Here is a 21,228-nt window from a genome sequence, read left to right on the forward strand (position 1 = left end):
GAGGGGGGGGGGGGGGGGGCAGGGAGGAAATGAAAAAGTATCAGAAAGGAGAAGAAAAATAAATGCTTAAGGCAGAAGGTATGTTGTATATCAAGCTACTCATATTAAAAAGGAAAAAAGCAATTCCTCATACATGACATAATGAAGGAGAAGAGCTCGTGGCACAAAAGGATTGCCAGCTCCTCTGGAAGGGAATGAACAGAAGAATTAGGGAATACATATGTTGTATCTCTCACCAGGTGAGAGAATCTTATTTTACTGTTTACCTACAAGAAATGGGATTCTATTCCAGTTACTTTTCTTTTTAGGCAATTAAACAAGGAAACAAAAGCCATCTTTCAATTCTAACCTCCTACCCACCAAGGAGAAAAAGTAAAAATTGGCAAAGTACATACACTTTTGCAGTTAAAATGAATTACAGCTTGACTTAATGTGAAGCCATCAAGGAGACTTATAATTACTCTTCGTATTTAAACCGTAACATTTTTCCAGCCTAAAGAACACTGCACCCTCAAACATTCTACACCTCTTTTCCAACAGAATACAGTCTCATTACAGATAACAGTCTCATTACTGTGTATGACTATTGTGAATATAAAAGAAAACTTCCAGATTGCAGATCCAATCCTTTTGCAATTTATACAATAGTCAGCATTCTAAGTACTGGTTTAAAGGCTTGCAAGGCTGCATACAATCATAGTAGACACAGACCTACTCATATATCCTATATGTGGAAATTATTTTTTACTGGCAGGTACCTTAACTAGTTGCCAGTCCAGAAGCAATTCCTTTCCTCAGTCGTCGTCTTTACATCATTTCTCATCAGCAGTCATGACTTTAGCCCTAGACAGTCAACACAGAATCAGCTATTCTTTTACAATATCTGAGCTAATCAACACTTTATGCAAGTACTTTTCATTAAAAAGCATGCATACTGTTACCAAAAATGACCTTATTTCAGGCACAAGACCACTACAGAGGGGCCATTCATATCAACAAGCAAAGTAACTCCCATCTGCATTTGCCTCAGTTGCTCCTGAACTGATGTGAATTTGAATGTTGTGGTAGTTAGTTTACTCTTAAAAGAGATTGAAATAATTACGTTAATCCTGCACGCACCTTGTTTTCATTCAAGTTCCTAAGCCTTTGGAAACAGATGCTGTATCATCCAGACTCCAAGACTGTTCTTTTTTGACAGCACTGCTACTATTGGAGAAGTTATAGGAAGTTGACATGTTCAGTCAACTAGATCAATCATTCATCAATACATACTAGTAAGTGATATCTGATATCATTTTATTAAGAAGAACAAAACAAAAAAAAACCCAAAACCACAACAAAACCACTAAACTAAAAACACCACACCAAAAAAAAAAACCACCCCACAAAAGCAAATTTTACACGCAAGCTGTCATCAAAACTTCTTTTTTAAACTGCAGACAGTAAGCATAATTTTCAACATCTTTATAAATATGGAATCAGACATATATCAGAATTGATTTGCAGAAGGTCAATCAACAGGTCAGGGTCGAAACCAGGACTATAGGTTTTTTGGAGGCTTCTAAAGCAGAAAGAGCATTATTTAATTCAATGTAATGATTGCACCAACTGGCCAACAAACATATTGACATTTCAACCAGTAACTAAGATGCGAAAGGATCATCTCTGCTGAATTACGGAGTTGTCCTATAACATTGAAAACGTTACTTTCAGTGAGTGAAGTTCAAGCAATGCAAGCCACAGTACAGCCTGCCCGGATTTATTGCCCTTCTAGTCACACCAGAAAGCCATAGGTTTTTACTAGATTCTTGAGAGGAAGATACCAGATAGGCACAGAGGATTTGTGTGAAGAATGGGAATTTTGTACTTTTCAAGACACTATTTTTTAGGTTGTGCATTTTACTGAAGATTCTTGAGAAGAGCTGAATTAGCAGCTGCTTTTGTCTGACAAATTATGTTCAGAATAATTAGAGTTTTCAGTTATCGACTCCTGTATATTTATAAACCAAGATAAATAAACAGCGTGCAATCAAATATGGCCATACATGAATAATTCTATACGCTAACATTTAAATTATTCCAACACATAAGTATAGGTCCCAATCCACATATAATGCCATTTTCTACCATCCTTTTTCAGACAAAACTCCCCAGACATCTTGTAACGCTGAGGAAATTCTTCTGAACAAACATATATTTACATTAATAACATGCTTAAGGTGGAGTGGACAGGATTAGAGCCAAGTTATGAATGTAATTGAACTCTATTCCTACTACACTGGGGCTGTGCAGAATAAAGGACTGCAGCAGAGCAAATGTCGAATTTAAAAAAAAAAAAAATGTTAAAGCATTCAAATTTTAAGCATCTGGGAAGCCAAAGTCAGAATTATGTCATTACTAATACTCAGTTTAATTTCAGATGCCTTTCCTGAATTGAAATTTACATTTCTTAGCAAACAATTTCCTCTTAATTTTAGTTCTTGGCAAAAGTTTTAAAATCATGTGGTACTCATGCATTTCAAAAATAGCAAACTTGACTTTCTGGCTGTGGCTTCTATTTTTTTTAATGAGAGAATTATTCATTTAATAGATTTGTCAAAAATAATTATCAGAATACAGATACTGACTGAATTTCATACAAACGTATTCTCCGATTGTATTAAACTACAGAGAAAAAATAACTCTTTCTTCAGCCATTCTGCTTCTTTGCTCCCAACGTGTTCCATTCCTCTTCATCTTAGTACCTTTACATGTCCCTGTTCTCACCTTTAGCTGTTTTTAAACAGACTGCAGTAGCTTCCTGATACTGACTCCTCCCTCCAATTTATATTGTCAGAAAGATGCTGTAAACTTGCCTCCCCTGCTATGACAGAAGATTTCCATTTAATTTTGGAGGGAATTCTGTGTCCCTCCTGCCCACTTCCTGAACACGCCATCCAAGGTACAACTAGGTATATTGGCTGTTGCTGGGGAAATAACAACCTTCTCTTTCCAATAATGTTCACACCATGTAAGGTGCACCAGCAGATCCTAATGTATTTATTCTTCCTTTTAAAAGGTTCAAACATCATAACTTAATGAAAAGATAATTTTAAGAACAGCACTTGTATTGGCATAACCTTCCCCCATTCTTCTGTATTAAAGTGTTAAGTCATTACTCATTTTATTTCTGCATATTTTTCTCCAGCTGACCAGATCCTCACTGCAGCATTATGATTACATCGCTTAAGGCATTGAAAAAAAAATACATTAATGGTAAAAATTTCCAGGGGAAAAAAGCAATGGCTATAAAGAAGTGGGAGCACAGAGAAGGACAGAGTGAGAAAGTACACATAGAAAATAAATTTCTATGGTAATTGCAATACAGACAGAAATAATCAGCTACCCATAAAAGGATAAAGAAAATTGTTTGATTCCCAATTTAACTGCATTTGACATTTGTGAATTTGACTGTGTAATGAGTCTTATTGGTTGGATCTCACTTGGAAGATAATCAGAGAAGGTCAGTCTGAAGGATCTAGATAAAAAAAAAATAGCGCAGAACTGTAGTTACATGGAAAATGGATAGTAAGAAAGAAGTACCAGGGTGCGGAAAAAAAGGTATAAGGGAAAGAAGAAAATGTTTGCAAAATTGAAAATTACTTTCTAATATCAGCATATCACTTAGCATTCAAAGCATAGGAAGAATTAATTCTCTGACAAGAAAGGGTTCAATTTCACTTGCCAGCACAATGCCATATGGAGATTTATTGCCAACTACAGATACCAAGTATCAACAGCAGAAATAAGAGGGCTTCTATCAATTTTGGAGTTATTCAGGACTGTTAGAGGAAACCATTTATCTTTTCAGTAGTGAAAGAAGTTTTACTTAAAAAGTGTGTCAAAATTAATGCTTTGTAGCTCTCGGAGCTGATCCATTCCACGTACTTTGCTTTACTTCCATATCCATATGCTAGTGCTGTTCTTTACCACCTGATCCTCTCCATATGCTAAACACTCTACAAAAAGTGTTGCTCCTGATCCAAACAATTTCAAAGCTTAGAAATTTAAGGAAAAAGGCAATATAGCTAGGCCCATTTTACATGGAAAAGTTAGGCAAAGATGCCTCTGTTTTGGGGGGTGGGGGGGTGGGGTGGACGAGGGGTGAGGAAGGGAATCCTACTAGCAGTATTAACTTTCAATTCAAGGCTTCTGGCATTCTGGATGAAATCCTACCACCACCACAAGTGCCGGATTTGTATGTGTGACATTACAGGTTAAGTTAATATCATGCTTAAGGGCTTCACCAAATTTTGGCCACTAAGATTACGTGGCCTAAGCAGACCATCAAGAAAGTTATCACAGACGTAGGATAAGAAGCCGGATATATCTGAATCTGTCTACTGCCTTGATTTTAATAGGAAAATTAAAATCTGGGTTGGCCAACAGAAATCCTCCAGTTTTCTTTAATGTTCCCCTTCTCTCCTCCCCCCCTCAATGTTTTTCATGGAAAGTTCCAGGGGGACGTCAGAACTCATCTCTACTTTTACTACAAAATTGCATTGCAGTTGGTAATGATAGGTGGAAGTGTGAAGTGAGTACTCAGATTTTTTTGTATCGTACCATCTATATCATCATCTTTCTTGTTGTACTTTGTTGAAGAAATGGCAGAAGATATTGTAAAAGGCACGATGTGTGTAGGGGGTAATAAATCTGTTGGATGCAGATAGTCAATGGCTGCAAGTCATAACAAAGCTTTACTCTTAGCCTCCTACCAGTTTTCATTATCAGTGAAAATTTCTATTAATGTAATACGATAGCATCATGTACAAGCAGCTTGGCAGTCATACATTTTGCACAGCTGTCATAAAATGATAGTCATTTAGCTTCAAGGTAAAGCTGACGTTTGAATATTCCTTCTTTTCATCTTTGAAGCTTTGTCACTTTAGAAGATAAAAGATAATTATCTAATTTTGTGACCAATGATGTGTTCCCAACACATCAAATTTTAATACCTGTAGTATGTAGATCCTTTTTTTGTGTCTTGAAAATTAGCAACTTAGATAGCTTGACACAAAATCTTGGAGTATATTGAATAGCCAAACACTAAAATATGACCTAGAGGAACAATAGGAACACTATATGCTGTGGCCCTGACCAAAGTTTTCATAATGCCTTCTAAACAGCATTTTCACAGTGCTTTTATCTAACAGGCTAGAGATACTATGACTGCATAATTTTGACTCCTGCTTTTTAGGGAAGCAAGTCAAATCCTTGTTTGTGTATAAAAGCACAAAGAAGCTCCTTGGAGCTACTGTAGAATAATTTCAAGTATAAACAGATAAGACGTAAAACCTCCTACCAGCTAACAAATTATTTCTGTACAACACTAAGTTCACTTAAGATACTGTGGCTGATAAAGACAGTAAAAGAAAATGGTTAGTGAAGCAACTGGGAGCTAAAGGGTTTGGTTTAGCCCTAGATTAGAAGGGAAATTCCTTTGTTACCACGACAAATTAAAAAAAAAAAACCACAACCAACCTTCTCCAATTCATGCAATCAACTTAGTGGAAATTACTCTTGAGACTTTGTAATTATGAGAACAGTTACATACTCCTATCGTGAGAACAGAAGTGTCTGTGGAAAAAAGCCCACCTGAATATTAAACAGCAGAGAGTTCATTTTAAGAGCCTGTAATGTTAGTGCAAACTATTTCAAAAGAATGGGTCAGAAAAGAAAGCATTGAGACCTGATGAAGCAACTAAAAGATGGTATAATATTGTCTATGACTGGGGCCTAAGAGAGGCCTGCCACGACAAAGTGTCATGCCTTTCGATACCTACATGAAGGTTATGGAGAAGATGAACCAAGGCTATTTATGGAGGAGCACAGTAGGAGAAGTGACAGACAGCAGTCATAAATTGAAATGGGAAGTTCCAACTTAAGTAACTACCTTTTCATCCAGTCAACCATTGGAACAAAAACCGTTGTGGTATCTCTGTCTTTGGAGGTTCTGAAGATCAGAACCAACAAAGCCCCAAGAAATCTGCACTGATTTCGGCACTGACCTCGCTTTGAGCAGGAGGTTGAGTTAAAAGACCTTCTATATCTTCTTCCAGAATGAATTATTCTACGATTTCAGAAATTATTCAAAACAAAGTTCCATAGTGGAAGAGAGTAAGACAGTTGTGCAATGGGGGAAGATGAGAGGTTTTTTTCCAGAACCAGTTTTGCTGAGTCATTAGTGCCAAACACAAAAGTCTGTTATGAGTACAATTAGAATTTTTAAATTCAGTATCACTGTATTCAGAAGAACATTAATCAGAGATCTACTCAACTTGCACATTATAGAACAGTATTAACGTAATATATAATCCGCCACCTGGACAAAATTCAGGGAAGCCTGTCAACTTCACCTTTTGAGTACACCAAAGGAAAACATTTCATGAGGCTATTAGAAGCTCAAAAGTAATTTCCACCCTTTCGTAAAAACTAAGAGCAAATCCTCGGTAAGGAAACTACTGTCAGTCGTATGTATAAGCAAGCTAACTAATGAACAATCAACAGGATCCACACGTTAAGCCCCAATACATTGAATGAATTATACACACATACTTCTCACGTTATATCCCCAATCTTATGAACTAGATTATGTCACCATATGATTTATTCTGTTAATGAACCTGAGAACAACTTTTTCTTGCATCTTTTACTTCCTTGAGTACTCTAAGATCTCGTAATCTAGTTTGAAGGATAAATAGTAATAGCTATTTTAAGTGCCTCCTGTACTGCAAACTGATTTATGCAAAGCATTTGGCATCAGTCTCAGAAGAAAACATTTCTCTCTAGAACATTTGCCCATTTTAAAACAGAAAGATTCAAATATAAGATAAATAATGTCGTTCAGAGAGGAGGACAGGGGAGAGAGAAAGACAATAATAAAATAACATGTCAAATTAAGGAAGGCAAAAGCAAAACACAGAAGTAGGAGCAAGTGCTCTGACAAAGAGAACACCTTCTAATATTTTAGAAATTGTTTTGGTCACCTTAATGAAATGCATTGATTTAACTCTTTACGGTTCTTTCAGGAATCTTGACAGATAGAACAAATGGCTAGAAACAACCACCTGTCAAACACTTTTCTGATTAAGAGTCATTGCCAGAACCTATATGCCTTGATGACTCTATCAAACCAACCAAACAGGCTCTACCTATAAAAGCAAAAATTCAGCATAAGTAGTGCTTAGGAAGAACTCTTCTCAAGAGTAAGAAGAGTTAAGAACAAACTTCATTAAATACCAGTAATTGCTGATAGCAAAGCACTAGAACATGTGGCAGGTATGTAAGGAATAAACCAGGAGTTTACACCTAATCAACCATTTCCCTCTCTCTCATTGGAACATCACACTGTCTTACAAGCCCTAGTGAAGCTTTATTACCTATGTAATTTGTAGTTACACTTAACATAAGAACATGTTGGGACATCTTGAAAGGTAGCCCTGCTGAAGTCTTACCACATGGTTGTTGGACTTCAAGTCAAATAGATGAAGACTGCTTACAAGTTTAATCTGTTATTTTTAGTATATTTATCCTTTTATAGTAAAAAGCCATATATGTTAATAAGATCATTTGATTGTATGCTTATAAAGGGGAGGGGGGAAAAAAAAGCGCAAGTGTTCAGCCAACCTGTACAGCAATAATGACAGTGTTTTATAACCTGTTTCTGCTCTGAAAGTTGAAGGACTCCCCAGCTGTGTCTTAAGGAGATAAAGGCACAAACCTTAACAGTACATATAGACGTCAAAGAAGAAATACAATTACTTTCATCACTTACAGTCCAAAATAAAAAAAAAAAAAAAAGATACAAGACTCCAAAAGAAAGGATTATGTAGCTCATCTTCCTAACATAAGGCAGTTCAACAAGATCTACATAATGGCAGGTAATCTGTTCTGATAAGCCACCCTGCAAGATTCCACGCTATTCCAGTGTTTTCTCTCAGGGAAAAAAAAGTTTTTGATAGTAGGAAAAATTAATTCTTGTGTTTAAAGACCAGTTCTTGTTCATCTACCATGGATATAGAGAACACATTTATTATTCTTCTTGGTTTTCTGCATGTGAAGAATGCTGCCATATTTCCTTTCAAGTTTTTACTAGTTTTGTTCAGGCACAGCTTGGCCCACGACACTGTATCACTGTCTAGTGAAACAGACATAGTTCTTCTTCCTCTCTTCCCTCTCCCCCGCCCCATTTATATTTCTCCACACTTTCTTCCTCAGTACAAGAGGAAATACACTTTTTTTTTAATTTGGGTTCCCCCCCCCCCTAGTTTTCTAGCTTATTTGAAGGTTGTCTCTTTCACACAGCATACCTGTCTGCATCAGACATTGAAAGGTTTTTTGGAATTCAGGTCTGGTTGTCCCCCTCTTTTTACGCAACGTAAGTATCTTACCCTTTAAGAGTTTCTACAGTTTAGAACATTTCTAGTCTCGTAAATAGGGATTTGACATATGGTTTATCATACATGAGGTTCCCAGTCACTTCTCAGCTCTCTGCAGAGACTGAAGATAGCCACATCAGCCATTTTACCAGAAAATATGGTAGAAATGGGGAACAGGTAAAATGTATCAGATCAGATGAATCCTTGAAGGTAAAACATTCCTCAGCCCCTCAGTATATTCACAATAGCCACAGATAACAAAAGCAGCAAGAACATCTGCAGTCTGCGACTTCCTCTGCTGATGACTTCTGTAAATCAGTGTCTTGACACATCCATAATTGGTTATGATGGGTGGAGTTGACAGGGGGGGAAAAAAGAGTCAATAGAGAGATGAGAGAGAATAACCCTTGCTTGTAATAAGCGCAAGAGGAATTGGTATAAAAAGCAACACAAGAGAAAACTAATTTGTGGTCCTAGCAAACAGGAAACCTCAACTATAACAGGAAGCTAGTGCAAGAGTTCAGTCTTTCTGAGGGCATCTGTACAAGATTACAAATGTCTACTTACATAAATTAGTCTAGGAGTGGAAGCAACAATTCCACCCATCTCTGCCTCCAAAACTCTTGTTAAGGTAACCAGCTTTCTCAGAGTTTTGAAAGAGTCTTCTGGAAAAAATGCATTTTTCCTGCGTTAGGAATCTTCCAGGAAATAAACCTGAACCTCATGTGCACAAAATGAAAATCATATTCCTATACAAAGCATCCAGCAAATCATATTAAGTATTTCTGTCTTCCACTACAGCAATCATCTTTGTCTCCTAAACTGTCATCCCTTTCCTGAAAATTGCCTGGCACTGGGTGTTGCTCAGGCATTCCTGTTTTAAAGATATATTTAAAACACACACACCTCACCAATAGGCTTGTCCAAGATTTGAATCCAGATCATTTCAAACATACAGTTATGCACCTAACACTAACTTCACTACAAATTCAAATCTGTTTCTCCCTTCATTCTCAAAGAGCACCACTGACGAAATGGCCTTATTTTACCTTTGTCTAGCTAAACAAATTATTTTCTTCTAAACTTGACATCTATCTACTGTCAACTCAAGTCTAGCTTGTTAAAGCAATCCAAGATGCTCTAGCTACTGCTGAGATCCTGCTAAAGACTGCATGAATCCAACTCTCTTATGCAGGAGGGCTTTATGACACCTTAATTCCTGTGCTCTGTATTCTACTGTCTACTATTTTATTCCCAGATTAAATCAAATACTCTGGTTGTAACATCTGTACACTCCTGTGTTAACAAGTCTGTCTCTCTTGACCAGTCACAATCTCCTTGTGTCTTACATCATCATCCTCAGAAACGGTGTAGTAGTTATCAACTATAAGATGGATAACTCCATCTGTAAAGTCTTAGGAGATCTGAGGGCAGGATACTTTCAGAAAGTACCTGTCCCTGGAATTCATCACCTCTGGAAAGGCTTCCAAGACCCTTCCCAACTTTTCTCCAACTATGAAAAAAGAAAAAAAAAAAAGGCATTTTTACACAGACCTCCTTTTCAAATACAAATCTTGCAATGATTTTGTCATTCACTCTAAAAAAGTACTTAAGCTTTACAAATGAACTGGGCAGATGCTAAATAGGCTCACAAAAACATCCATGCAATTTTGCAAAAATATATATAGAAAAAACAAAATGGAACTTCATGAGAACAACATATTAGTCAAAGTATTTCATGAAGACCTTTCATTGCAGCTTCTACAGCAACCTAAAATATAGTCTAGCCTATCAATATATAATTTGTGTTGTACAATGTGTAACCACTTATCATCAGCAACAAAAAATTGTACCCTACAGAACAGTAATAATATTTGAAAGTGTAGAGTATTGATTAGCAGTTGCTTAAAAGTGAATCACCACTACAACGTGGCATCTATTCATGGCTCTACATACCTTCACTGTCAAGATAATTTGCATGGAGACTGGCTCTTTTAACCTTGAAATGTAAGCATTTTCCGATACAGGATGTGAAAACAAGCAATCATAAATGCATTAAGCAAGGGAATTAGCATTCATTTCCTTTCAAGATTTTATGTTTTCCAGTTGGATTGTCCACTCAATTTCCATATTAAAAGACATTATTGAAAGTGTAATGCATGTATCGTAAACTTACTGAAGCCATCTCCTATTTCTACTATGTATTAACAATAGAACATATTTACTTTCAAGTAACACAAGTAAGAGGATCATGCTGTGCTTGCAAAACCCAGACAGACACAGAAAATACTGCAAGACACGGAGTGCTGATGGCAGAAGAGCATGAATTCACCGTTGATTAAAACAGGGCTTTCCTTTTAGCTAAAGAGAAATATAAAACATAATGATTGATATTCAGGCTGATTTAGACTACATTTTAAAAACATTACCAACACTAAGAAATTATTACTCCTGCCATAACATTCAAACAGGAGATGAGAGTAAGACTGTAGGTCATTCAAGATGCAGGTCTAACTTCACTGAAGGCAAAGAAAATTTTCCAATACCTTCAGAGATGGCAGAACTTCGTTACAAGAAAGGAGGAAAAATTATTCTCTGTTATTAAGAAGAAGAGATCACACTATTGCAAGTTTGATAGCACTGCGATAGTTTCCTCTACAGATCAATATGCTACCTGAAAATTAGTATTGGACCCAGCAGGTTTTTCCACCTAATACATTAGTAGCATATAAATATATTTGCTTATTTTTTTTCTTTGTTAAAGAAAAATTAAAATATCTATCCAAAAGAGTTTAACTTTATGTCTGCAGATAAACAAATTAAATACTTCACCAAACACACAGAAATATTCTGTAACTAGCTTGTCACCGAGAATAACCTTGTGATTTACGTAGCCCAAAGATCTGTAAGAATTAAAGGGGATGGAGGTTCAAGCTCTGCAAGTTCCAAAACATCATTTGCATTAATCATCAGAATTAAAGTGATTTAAGATTCTCAGATGCATATTTCTTTTATTTTCTAATGCTTGATTTTAATTCAGTGCTAGGAGACACATTTTACATAATCCAGACTTCAGGAGTTTGAATTATAATGAATTAACTCTGAACAGAGCTTTTTGTAAGCTCTAGACCATTTACCTGGCTGGTGGGTTTTTTTGAGTTTCGGGTTTGGGTTGGTTTTTTTTTTTTGGGGGGGGGGGCATATTGTTTGGGTTTCGGGTTTTTGCAGGGGGTGGTCGTGGTGTTGCCTTTTTTTTAAATCATATTCATATGTCTACAGTTTTTTGATCGTTTTTTCCCCTATTTTTGATAGGAAAAAAATCAGTATTGTTTTTGCAGTTTTAAAATTGCTCAGCTGGCAAAAGTTTGAATTGCTACCCAAGAAGCCAATCCACGTATATACCGTAAACTGCATGTCTCAATCTTACTGACCCTTCCTTCAAAGCAGTAGTTGCAGCATCTCGAGCAAAGAAGAAACAGCCTACAAAGACCAAAACCAACATAAGGCTGAATAAAAGAAAAGCAATTAATGTCAAGGTGATTGGACTAAACTTCTCTAAGAATTTAAGTCACTATTATACAATTTAAAACTAAAGATAGATGTACTGCATGAATCAGATATACCAGCTGAATGCTAATTGATCTAAATCACTAATCTAAAAAACTAATTATATTAGTTTTGCACTGACATTTCCATAGTTGTAAGAAATAACACGATACAGCACCAAATCTAGTCAGTAAGACAAAATGCAATTCTGAACCTTTAAAAATAGGAATGCTATACTGATTGGAAAACCTGCTTTGAAAAAAACACAATGATTTGAGAACTCCTAACACAATGAAGAATTTGTTGAAAGGAGTAGGCAGATGCAGACTACAGACGGCTTGAGACCATGGCAGTCAGTGCTTACCTAACAGTGAAGACTCAGTCGACTTGCATAAGAAAAATCTGAGATAGCCTTAAACAAGCTTGTCTTCAGTAAGAAACCTTTATGGCAGAACCGATAAATAAAGTTTATTTTCAGTTAGAAACTGTTCCTACCTTTGCAATAAAATAATATTGACTATTCAGGACCAAATCAAGAATTATCAAAGCTCAGAACATTAAAAAAAGTCTCTCCAAAAGAAATCTGGGAAAGCACAGACCACACTGCATTTTTAGAGAATCAGACACTTCACTGATATTAGAAAAGCTTTACTGTGTAACAATTATTTTTAACATTAACAGAAGGCACATTACCTGCATTCTTTGCTTCCATTTTATTATTATTACTATTATTTTGCAACAGCGTGGAACTGAAAATACACTATTATCATGGACACTGTAATGTGAACAGTAGTGTTCCCCAAAGTCTGTTCCTCCAAAATTCTAATCTTAGCAGCTGAAGTGAATGTCTTCCTGGCACCTAACCCTTGCTTTGCATCCTATGCTTAAAGTCTGGCTTTGGCAGTGGGCTATACTTTCACATTTACTGCAGTACTCACTAAACAAACACATTTTAAAAAAAAAGTTTAAAGAAGCGTCAAGATTCAAATAAGAGGGATGTCTTTTGAAAGTCTAAGGAAAAAAATATAAGCACCTAAGAGACAATGAAAATTTCAATCAATTCTTAGGCCCCAGCAGCATTTGCTAACTAGGTGAAGAGCATGCATGTCTCTACAGCACCAAGCAGCTTCTTGTATGCTGCCAAATCTATATGACAACTGTAAAACCTCCATAAATCAGGTAACTTAGAAATAATATTGTCCTATTTTCTAGTGTATGTTTTTTTGAACACTGAATGGTGTTCCTTCGCTTTGAAAGCTAGTAGAACATTAAAATGCTACATTTTTAAGTGCTAATTTTGCTTAAAAGATCATCATTTCTGAAATTATTTGCTGAACTATTATTTTCTCAGCTATTTACAGTGTCTGTATTTAATCTAAAGTCAACTTCGGGAAAAATCGTATATCCCATATACTCTTAGGAGGTATAACAACATACTTGGATAAGATTGTCACAATGAAATAAAATAATAAAACATTCAATCAAGTAGTATTTTTTAAGAAAAATAAATAGTTGAAAAAACTGACAAAAATATTCTTACACATCTTTTTGAAACTCAAGAGGACAGCAGTGCTGGTTACTCCTTTGATGTTCACAGTACAGCAAGACTTCAGAATTGTAATAACTACATCAGTATTCACAGCTAAAAGCTGGCAAAATTTTGCTTTACTGAGTAACTCACATGACTTCATTTGCTCAATGAAATTTTAGTATGGGTCAAATGACTCTTAACATGTAAAACATTTGGGCAGTAGAGAGTGTCAATCATGCCTTGATTTCAAACGCATTCCCTTGAAAGTAGCGCTATTATATGCTAACAGAATGAATCAAGTAACCTTTACATTAATTTTTCATTTAGCAAGCCTTTATTAAACTAAATGGCGCTGCAAAGCAGTTGGTAATTGAGAAATCTATGTTGCCCAGTATATATAATACATAATTATATGCACATTTTATATCTTCATTTGTTTAACGATGCTTAATTCATAACCAGAAAATGTGGATTCCTCCAGTAATATTAGAAGTCGCACTGCTTCCAAAGTGGAATCTTGACTTTAAAGAGACATTGACTCTGATCACCCAGCGCTCACAGTAAATACCAAATGGATTCTTGATGCCCGGCTAGTAGGGGGGGGTGGGGAAAGGCATTTGCATTTAGACCCCTACTGTGCTATCACTTAATTGTTATAACTTCTGCCACTGACTTTGTGTGCTGAAAATACTTGCAAATCTCGAAGTTTAGTATGTTTTTGTTCACACAAGCTTACAAGAGAAATATACTTTATAACAATACAAAAAGATACACGTTAAAGTCGTCTGTCATCCAGGCTCATTTGCCATGATCAACAGCAAGAAATAGCAAGCTGAAAAGGACAAAGACACTTGGAATTTTAAATAGAAATAAAAAGCAGCAGAGGTTTCCCAAAACTACTGTAACAAGAAGGGAAAAAGCAAAAAAAAAAAAAAGAATAGGGGATGTGACAGAAGAAGAAAAATGCTCTAAATACCTGTCAAATCTGTGTTTTGTCTTTCTTCTGTCATTCTATAATGAAATATCAGAACAAAAGCAAGAAACAAAAACAAAATAGCTTGGAATGAACATACACTGTCCACCTTCAAAAACAGAAGCACTGATTTGTGAAATAGAAAAGATGCTGATGAAAAGGTAAAATGAATAGCTTCCAATTACCTACAATTATAACAACCAATAGGAAGAAATCTTGCTACTTCAGAGGGAAAAAATACATTACAGAGGGATGACAGCAGTATCTACTACAGAGGAAGAGAAGAATGATTAAGGTTCTCATACTGATTCTTTGTGGATTTTAGCACGATTGCAAAACACAGTATATTCCATATTTTTCTAGTAAATTTTGGACTATCTGCATTTGGTAGATTTAATTTTTAATTTAATTTTGCATTTTAGTGCAAAAATGGCTGAGCGTGGAACAGTTCCAAAGTTAAATAAAGGTACCTGTTTGTTATGGCCCAATAAAAATTAAATCCTTTTAATAATACTTCATTAGATACTAATCAAAACTGAAAGGTCCATCTGCTTTACGTATTTAAAGAGTTCATACAAAAATGCGATGATATAAGACTACACAGACTTTAAAGAATGTGAGCTAGAAGTATAATAAATACTGAATGTCCAGATTTTCAGATTAAAAGTTTGCCCAGTATATTGAAATGAAGCTATTTAATGACCTCGAGAGGTAGTAAGAGACCTCAAATATTTTTGTTCTTAATAGTTCTCTATTTTAGCTTAGTAAAGTTCATGTTTTGCGGTCCTGGGTATACAACACTGAAAAGACAGATCCTGCTAAGGAATTCATATGCCTTTAGTAATCATTAAGTCAGTTGCTTTCATTTTACATGGATAGCATAAGCTTTTTATTTGAACTGCTACATGTTCTGTCCGTTACATAATTTCACACATACACAAGCCTTTCAAAATAAGTGCTTCAAGCTCAAGGAATAGTTTCCTTCATAATTAGAGGAAAAAAACCTAACGTGTTACTCAGAACTAAAAATCACATTTAAAAAAACAGCAGAAATTTAACATATGGGTTGAATGAGTGTCTCTGTAGTCAGTGAATGTCTCAATGTTTTTCCATTTCCATATTACCATTTTGAGGATCACATATTAAATGCCGCAAAATCGCAGTCTTAAAATCTTTAACATATTCCTCTTAGTCTCTTATTATATTTTTTCAGCAACTGCTGTAAAAATAAATTGTCTACAACACAGAACTGTACTATAGGTTGCATATTTAGAGTAAACATAGTCCTTGATATATACCTAATACTCAAATCCGCTTTCTCATTAGCCTCTGCCCCAATTATGTAGACTTATACCAATTTCTCAAGTTTTTGCAATACTTCACTAGCTTATTACCCAGCTGTGCAGCTGAGCAAGAAGATAACCACATTCATTCCTCTTATCTGTAATGATGTAATACATCCCAGCACTGGGTTGAGATGATTGGGGGAATAATGGGATTGTAAAAACTGCAGAGATGACAAACAACAGTGCAGCCGCCTTCTCCTGATACGGTGAATTGCGTACATACAGCACAGGGTGAAAATAATACAATATGCACTAATTCTGCTCCTCAAAAGAAGTTAACATTTTTCATAAGAAGCAGCTGTTTCTACACAGAAACATCACCATCACAATGCAGCAACCAGATTAAATACCCGCAATCTAGGCTGAAGCCTAGACTTCAAGAAATGAAAGTGTTGGAGTTTACTTTCTAACGATAACAAGAAATCATCCAAAAAGAAAAATATCAGTTTAATCAAGGACTCTCCAGATAGTGCAGCACAGTGCAAAGAGTCACCAGGGACTAGTACGCAATACAAAAATAGATCTTAGACCAAAGCATGTACAGCACTGCTTTCCCATTCATTTAAAAAAATTAAATCTGCCTCCATATTTTCTCTGTTAAGACCTTCCTTATTACAACTGAAGAGATCCTTACCTTCTGCAGGAGCTGGGAACCTGAGTACTTGGCTGCAATAGATTTGATCTCCCCACCAAATGCTGAGGCCCAGAGCTTTACACTGTGAAGAAAAAAAAAAAAAGAGACAGGAAGAAATGTAATACACATGTCATAGCAAGCAACACAGACTGTAACAGCTTCAGCTGCACTCAGAAGGATCCTAGCAATTTTGCATCAAAGAGCTCACTAAGGAACCTAAGCACAGCAAAAGATTAGTGACGCTGTTCAAGTATAAGCACAAACTAGATGCTGTGCTAAGGTAAGGCCTCTGATATGAAACTACCCAACCTGCACTGTTTAAATTTAAAGAATCAACTTTTACAGAAACATGCTCTGGCACAATATAACGTATATCCACTGAAAGGAAAGCAGCAGATAAAGTGGCAGAACAGTTCTGAATGATAAAGTCTCACATGAGAAGGAGTTAAGATAACAGCATCAACTTCAGTAAATACAAGCACTTCAGTTAAGACTCTGTGGCCACATCCTCCACCAACACATGCTCCTACAATAAAATTAAAGTAGTGCTGAGCATGTTAGAGACTACCGCTTTAAACACAGCTGACAGAGGAGAAAAGGTGCCTTGAACAGTCAAATATCTGCAATACAAAAAGATAAGAATTTGAGCAGTCAAGTTCTCATCCTTGAACATGGTCCTGAGAGCAATAGCATGAAAGCACTTACACAGACAAGGGGATCTGCTGCTCCGATCCAACCACATCCACTAAGGCTGTGTTAAAAGCTGTCCAGAAGATAAAGAAAAACCCCCAAAAAGCCCGAAGAAGATTCAGATTCTCTGACATTGTGCCTCTTTGTGCCTGGAAAGATTTGGGGAAATTCAGTACAGCTGAATTCAGCAGCAGTGGGGTTTTGCTTCTAAAGCCTCCTTCCCCAGCCTTACCCCCTCCACTAGAACAACACTGGAAGAAATCACAGCTCCATCCTCATCCCTCCAAAGAATGACCCTTCTCTGTGTAATGGAAGGAGAGGACCAGAAGCGAAGCTCTAATGACTTGAAAACTATTGTGTCCTGGTAAAAGCAAAGCGTTTTCCAGCACTACTGCAGCCACTTGCACGTAGTTCTTTACAACTCCGCAGTCAGCAGTGTGCTGGAGTTACTTCAGTGACCTACTGCTGCTCCAAAGTGCCCTTAGCAGCAAGAAAGCAGACTATTGATTCCAACTGGGGAGGCTGTCTTCTTGCAATTACTGCTCACTTTGCAAATGGAAAGCTGCCTAGACTTCTCCTCTCCCTCGCCGGTAACCTCCAGCCTTCATCCCAGATCAAGTCAGCCAACGCATTGGTTCAGTGGAGCAGGAGCAGCAGCCTTTTAACGGGATAGCACGGAGACAGAGAGGCAGGCACAGGAGGAGCTGGACCAGAGGGAGGGTGCCTCTGTATGGCAAAAGCAGAGAAAGTCTGGAGGAGCTGAAAGTGTAGTTGAGCCCTTCCAGGAAGGCGAGAAGAGAGCGCTGTACATTGTCGGGGGCTGAGCTAGGGAGGGCTCGGCAAGGCTGGCAGGGGCGGGGGAGTGGGGGGACCGCGCACACCCACCGGAGACCCGGCCAATTCAGGCAGGGCACTGCTGCATGACAAGCATCTGTCACACAGCCCGGAGAGGCGATGGATGGACGGAGCTCAGCCCTGTGCGCTGAGAGCGCCCAGCATCCTGGCCGCGGAGCTGCACCGAGGAGGGCACCGACAGACGGAAGGAGGAGAGGAGCGATCCCCGCTGAGGTAGCATCACTGATGAGCCGGAGCAGCAGGTTCCTGGAGCGAGCCCCGGGTTTAGGTCAGGCTCGCACATTTAATCGAGTCATATATAGCACATCCTTGCGCATAAAGGCACATATGCTGCTTTCTCCCATGCCTGAGCGCTGCAGCGAGTCACTACCCGAGAGATTGGGACTAGCAAAGGCTTATGAATGAAAAGAAATGCAGCATAAGTAAATCAATGCGGGCTAACTGACTCGAGCCTATGAATAAATTATTAATTTGTGCTCATAGAAGAATCCCCTTGATACAGCAAACATAGGATTACAAGCTCCTCTACAGAGAGAGGCAGCATGGGGAGCAGGAGGGATTGGTCCAGGTATTTTTGTTGTCGTTGCATTTTAAAATCTACCCTCCCCTCCTTTTGCTTTTATTCCTCTCCCTCCCCTCTGCTTGTTTCTCACCTTCTCCACTAAAGGCACAGACTTAAAATAGCAATTGAACTTTAATGTAAATAAGTATGGCAAGACCTGGAGATGATCTGAGTATGGGCTGAGTCATCCTTGCATCATACAATATAGCTCCAGTGTCCGCTCCAGAATTCTAGCTTCTTCCCTCTGGAGTTAGAATTAACACCCCAAAATATTCACTCTGCCTTTGTATACTGTTCTTGTCTTGTTTAAGATTTTCTGTCTTGAAGCTAGATATGTAGTACCTGTATTTTTTTTCCACATTAACATTTCTAAGAGCACTGAACACTTTGCTTTAAATATCAAAACCTCTGTTCAACACCTGGCTGATAAAAGCTTTCTGCTTTCTCAGAAGAAACTAGAAGTTTAACGACAGAAAGACTACCTTAGGGAAACTGTATAGAACAGAGTACCATGGTACACCGCAACTTTCACCACCCACTGACCATCCCCACCATGAACAGTAAATAGATCATATTTCTGTCTGTACTATTATCTTCATATGGAGGCAATAATGAAAGTTTTGTTAAAGGGATGCTTATTTTGTGTATTAATCAACCATTTTGAAAGTCCTATTATCCGTGCTGTTACTGTGGATTTTCTAAGCAGTGTTTTAAATATGCTGCCATGTCACCAGGTGTTCAGCCTACCTACAGGCAGAAATGTAAAAATGCACATGGCTAACTAACCATATATAATGAATTATGTGCCCCTTTGAACATATTATATAAACAATAGCATCTTTTCAAAACTAGGAATGAAACAGGAATGGTGGACTGCCTCACTACTTGCACTGTTTAGCTTTTTTACATGCTAAACAATGTCAGGAAGGAAATTCATAAGGCTAATTTGTGGGATTCAAGCTTCGTTTTTACATTAACGCAGATCCTTATCTGCTTCAAGTCAACACAGTGCACTGGTGACAAGTAACAGCTAGCTTCATTCGTCAAAGAATTACTGGAAGCCTAGAAACTTTTTGAAAGCACATACAATGTGCCTGTGTTCAAACAGGCCTAAGAAACTTAACATTTATTAAAACCATCACTAATTATTGGCAAGAAAAGATGATAGTCACTTGTCAAACCTGGCCTTCACTTACATTTATTATACATTCAATACCATATCAGATCTACAATTTATGCATTTGGAAATTATAACTGGACACTCACATTTGTTTAATATAGAAATCCTATTTCTACTATCACTAGTCTCAGAAAAAAATCACTTGAAAAAGAAATTTACATTTGACAGTACAAGCATGGCCACCTCCTTTTGTGTTAACAAACATTTGTATGCATTATACCATAGAGTGCTTTCAGCATCTTTCATTAATGCACACTGGTTATGTTCCTGCAGTTATTTAGTTCCTCTCGATAATTCAGTGAATGGAAAGCAAACCTATACTGTAACAGTGGTTTAACACACACAAGCCATACATATAAACCACTAGAAGTGACAACACTTTCTGTCAAGCTATTGTATTCTGGCCTGACTACTACTGACTATTCCTGGTATGCAGATCACTGCAGCCAAGACACCAGGTTCAAAACTAACGTTACCGTTTCCCCCACGTTGTCTTCATGAGGGGGATGCAGAAACTTTCCCTAAGTGGGTTTGCATAAGGACCAAGGAAAATAAATAGAAAAAACAAGTGGTAAGTTCCGCTGAAAGGTTCAAATCCTTTATACTGGGGATATAGCAGTGTGCTTCATTATTTGGTACAGCCTTGTGACATCCTGGAGCAAAGTCAGAAGAAAGCTAAGTTTCAAAGCAGCATAGTAAAGAATTTATATTTTGGAAGTAATCTGGCATTTCTATCATGTCCTTATGCTGTTATAGATAACTGCCGAATCTGGAAGAACCTTTAAGTGCTGGTCCCATAGAAAGATGTGTGTACAGATAAACTGATCAGAGAAGGAAAAATGTTTATGCGCTTAGTAAATTTACGTTCTAAAACCAAAGTGCATCTTAGCAGTAAGTGCAGTTAAGTTACTTACACGTCAGTGGTCTCAGAAGCAGAGCTCCCCCTACAAGTGTATTAAGTTGGATCACCCTGCCCCCAGCCCCCCATTTTTAAGGGACAAAAATGGCATCTAATCTCCTGCTGTGTCTTTGATGATCCAGTACAATGGCGCATTTTAGTATCTCACAGAAAATGAAAGAAACTGTTTTCCCCATGAAAGCAGAAATAAAATTTGGACACGTGAATCATCAAGTGTTGTAATAGAAAGTCACAGGCACGGTCAGAGAAAGTGGATGAATCCCTAAAGCTTTTGCAGTGGACCACATTCAGGAAAATAACAGAGGGAAACAAAACAAAAAACCACAGGTCAAGGGCAAAGGGTAATATGAGATTTGACACAAAGGCTGAAGTAGAGAACACAGACTAAGGGAAAGTCCTGTACATACATAGATACAGTAACTTTACCTGACAAATTAATCCCATTGTTCTTTCCTCTTGTCTACCTCCAGATATATTTACACTTATAAAAGGGTGCAGGAACAGGGTCACATTTGCATCATCAGAGCATACTTTGAGGTCTTCTGATTAGACACGTATCAAGCCCTAATAAAAAA

At 37.3% G+C, this 21,228-nt stretch overlaps 1 protein-coding gene across 1 annotated transcript in view; it reads right to left on the bottom strand.

Annotated features, from left to right (window-relative positions):
• Positions 1 to 17,271, bottom strand: part of CACNA2D3 (calcium voltage-gated channel auxiliary subunit alpha2delta 3) — a 487,274-nt gene extending 470,003 nt beyond the window's left edge. Inside the window, exons 1-2 of the mRNA XM_009284485.2 lie at positions 17,153 to 17,271; positions 16,448 to 16,529 (exon numbers count right to left, since the gene is read on the bottom strand). Coding sequence (XP_009282760.1) covers positions 16,448 to 16,529; positions 17,153 to 17,271 — 201 coding nt within the window. The remainder of the gene's footprint in view (positions 1 to 16,447; positions 16,530 to 17,152) is intronic.
• Positions 17,272 to 21,228: the final 3,957 nt, after the last annotated feature.

The sequence above is a fragment of the Aptenodytes forsteri genome, unplaced genomic scaffold (assembly GCF_000699145.1).
Source record: "Aptenodytes forsteri isolate BGI_AS27 unplaced genomic scaffold, ASM69914v1 Scaffold53, whole genome shotgun sequence".
NCBI classification, from domain to species: Eukaryota; Metazoa; Chordata; class Aves; order Sphenisciformes; family Spheniscidae; genus Aptenodytes; species Aptenodytes forsteri.